This window comes from Scomber japonicus, chromosome 3 (genome assembly GCF_027409825.1).
Source record: "Scomber japonicus isolate fScoJap1 chromosome 3, fScoJap1.pri, whole genome shotgun sequence".
In the NCBI taxonomy this organism is placed as follows: Eukaryota; Metazoa; Chordata; class Actinopteri; order Scombriformes; family Scombridae; genus Scomber; species Scomber japonicus.
The window spans coordinates 16,263,985-16,267,859 of NC_070580.1; the positions used below are offsets into that span (position 1 = coordinate 16,263,985).

Genomic DNA, 3,875 nt, shown 5'->3' on the forward strand with positions numbered 1-3,875 from the left:
TGGCAAGAAGATGGCAACATGTTTTTTTTGTTTTTTTGTTTTTGTTTTTTAAATAAACCTGGAACATGATGATGTTTCATGTGTTTTGGTCTGCAGCATTGATATGTGTGTGGAGATAAAAACATCAAACATACCTCAGCTGTAAAAACAGTTTCAGTGCCAAGTCTACTAAAAGCTCTGAAGGTGATCTGCATTAATACAGCTGAAATTTGCTTGTCTCATTGATTAAATATGTAGGGTTTCAACTGTTGGTTATGCTCACTATACAAAGATCTAGATTTTTGTAATATAAATATTTCAGGGTGAGAGTGTTGATCTGATTCACAAAGGTTTTACAAATTCAACTGAGAATTTTCCCCTCAAATGTCATCTGCAGTAGCTCTACAACTAAGGATTACTTTCGTTAACTGTTATTCTGGTGATTTTTCTTTTTTAATTAATTGATTGTTTTGTCTTTAAAATGTCAAAATATGGAGGAAAAATGCTGAAAGCTCAAGGTGATGTCTTTAGAAGCCTTTTTTAAGAATCAGATCTACAGTCCTGAATCTAAAAAAATGTTTATGTGATTATCAAAAATAGTTGATTAATTGACTAAGTGCAGTTGTAGCTCTTATCTGCAATATGTGTTATACAAAGGTCAAAGTATCAAGGGCTCTGTCTTATATATCTATATAAAATAATACACGGTGGATGTTATTTAAGACTGCATTGTAAACATGTCTGGTCCATTGTGCCTCTAGAAAATTATTTTTAGGGTCTTTAGCAAACTCAAAATCTTTAGCTATAATGCAGACACCAGAGCAGACTGAATGCGTTAATTTATAGTTATACTTTATATGATAAGGAGTATAAATCATAGTCTCTCCCTTTAAATTTGAACTTCAGGGTAAATATAACTCTATTAATTTAATTAGTAACGACGTACAACGGAAATGGGTTTTATAGACAAGTTAAAGGGTATAACTACGCTCATTTACACTCACCTCGCTTTTTGTATTCCTCATACAGTTTAACGCTATTTATTTAAACGAGACAGTATGTTACTTGACCTGGAAGCGATATTCTTTTCCTAGAATGGCGAAGTCATGACCCGCCCTACTCTCCCTCTGATTGGCTTACCGTGACATTCTTTTCCTAACTTTAACCAATCCAGCCAATGAAGGCAACGACTACTAGCCAATCAGAGACAGAGTAGCGCAGGTCATGCCTTCGCCATCCTAGGAAAACAAAACTGGCGACAGGGAAGGTGCAAGGAACAAGCTCGTAAACATTGTGGACTTGCATGCAATAATCTGCCGATTTTATTCACGTACCAGCCATGATTAGTGCCGGAGATGAAGACGACCCGTTCCCTGTTGACGACTGTCTGTTCGCTGAAACTTTTTATCAGGATAATGTTTATAATTTAATAGGTCAAGAGCTGAAGATAAGACAGTTGTTCGGTGCCAACCTCGGCGTGGCTGCCGCTGTGTGGGAGGCTGTAAGAGCTGCTAGTTACACGCTTATAGACATAGTGTTACAAAGTGTGGGTTAATGACACAAAGTTTGTGTTTGTACAGGCTTTACACCTGTGTGGTTACTTGGAGGAGCAGTCTGTGGAGTTTAAAGGAAAGCGCATCATAGAGCTGGGAGCAGGGACTGGTGTGGTCGGTATTGTGGCAGCACGCCTAGGTATGTTGTGATTGTGAGGCATGTTTATGATTATGATTTAAACTCTTGAACCCTCCCTGGCTGGATTAATTTATGGCAGCTTCTATCCATGTCCATTGAGATCACCTAACGTGGCTTAAGTTAAAGGATCAGTGTGCAGGATTTAGTGGCATCTAGCGGTGAGGTGGCAGATTGCATCCATCTGAATAAATGAGTACAGGGATGCATCACTTCGCTGTCATCAGAAAGACAACACTTCCTTTCGGGTGAAACAAGGGCTGTAAAAGTGTCTGCAGCAAATTGGAAAAACAAGTGGCAACATGCCTAAAAGCTGCTGGGTTGCATCGTGCACATCAAATAATAAAAATTAAAAAAAGAAACCCAGTTTAAGATTTTCTTTTCTTCCCCAAAGAAAGAAAGACAGATGAGCTTTGTGGCTGCAGGCTTGTAGACCTGTGATAAATACTTCATCACAGGTTGATTAATGACATTAAAGTCAGCAGTTAAATGTTAAAAGTCATAATGAAAATGTTGATGCTACATTGAAAGGGCAGCACATATAACATACTGAAAAGCCAACGAAATCCCAAGTTAATGTTAGTCTGTACCAGCTGGCTCACTAGTACTGGCTGCAGCCGGAATGCCAGTTAAATTAGAGGGACTATTTTCACCCAAAAAGGGGTGAGAGTATGACAAGGGCTGAGTAACTGGATTGTCCATGTTGGGTCACTGTAGAAACGTAGTGGTGCAACATAACGGCCTCATTTTCATTGAATGAAAACACAATTCTTTCAATTTCAGATGAATATACAGTAATTAAAATGTACTTATGAAAATGATTCTTTCCATTTCTTTCAAGTCCGTCCTGCTAGATGCCACTAAATTATATACACTGCACTTTTAACTCACATACTCAGCTGTCTGTGTGCTGTCTCCAGCAAGTGTTTTTATATATTTATGCAGCTCACTACTACCTCCAGCAGAGGCACTGCAAACCTGCGGCAGCTGCTGGAGTAAGTGTTGCTTTTATAGTGTCAAATTTACCATCATCCTTTATTCAGCACATGAATAGACAACATATGGTGTGTGTATCCATCAGCAATAAGATGGAGAAGAGAACATTTGTTCAATATGTCTCCAGTTTAGTTTCTCTGATCATCAGTTGATAATTTAACAGTTAAATCACTTTTTTGTATCTCTTTCTTTCAGGTGCAGTTGTGACCCTTACAGACCTTCCTTTGGCTCTTCCACAACTTGAGACCAACGTCTCTGCTAACATGCCGTCCAGTGGTTGGCCCTCTGCCCCTCCCACCATCCTCCCTCTGTCCTGGGGTGAGGACCACATGAACTTCCCCTCTGACTGGGATGTGGTGCTTTGTGCAGATATAATTTACCTCCCAGAGACGTACCCACTGCTTTTGGAGACACTTGCTCATTTGTGCAAGAGCGGTGCTGTGGTATATCTGTCGTCCAAAATGCGAAAAGAGCACGGAACACCAGATTTCTATGAAGAATATCTGCCAAGCAGATTTAATGTTAGGCTTGTGCACCGTGACGACAAACAAAACAATAATATCTACAGGGCAGCTCTAAGGAAAGACCAATGACAGCCTCCTGCAGGCCTGGGATTTGGATTAGTTACTGCATTGAGACCAGTTGTGGTTCTTTTTCCTAGGATGCCTTTTTAAAAAAATAAAAAAGGTGAAAGCAGTGAATGCAAAACACACAGCTCTCAGAAAAAAACAATTCATTTGTTGTCAGTACTGAGTTTTAAATCATAATCTTTTTTACTTTGAGCCACACAGAGCAGATACAACATGATAAACTTATTTTCAGTCAGATCAGAGCTGAGGTAACTGAAGAAGCACCACATAGTTTAACTATGTTTATCAACTACTTATTGTTTACATAATTGAGCATCAGTTTGTTCAAATAAAGGGTTACTTTATTTATATATTTATATGGATATTATGTTGACCATTTTCAAACACTTGAGAACTCTGATGTCCTGTTAATATATTACTGGTTACAACAGTGTGTTTACATATGTAGAATACATCTTATACTGTGATTACAAATGGATATATAATTGTCTTGTTATTATATATTCTGGTGATTTGTTTGTCTTCAAAAAATTGATAATAAATAAAGTGTGGTTTTGGAGATTTTGTATTTTTCAGGGCAATGTATCCATCTAAAATGATCTTTTTTTCTTTTTGTGGGCT

At 38.1% G+C, this 3,875-nt stretch overlaps 1 protein-coding gene across 1 annotated transcript; it reads left to right on the plus strand.

Moving 5' to 3' along the window:
• Positions 1–1,318: 1,318 nt before the first annotated feature.
• On the plus strand, positions 1,319–3,633 carry LOC128355536 (EEF1A lysine methyltransferase 3-like). Its single transcript, XM_053315828.1, has 3 exons — positions 1,319–1,480; positions 1,560–1,671; positions 2,860–3,633. The coding sequence occupies exons 1-3, from the start codon at positions 1,319–1,321 to the stop codon at positions 3,255–3,257; spliced, it is 672 nt and encodes a 223-aa protein (XP_053171803.1). The 3' UTR covers positions 3,258–3,633.
• Positions 3,634–3,875: the final 242 nt, after the last annotated feature.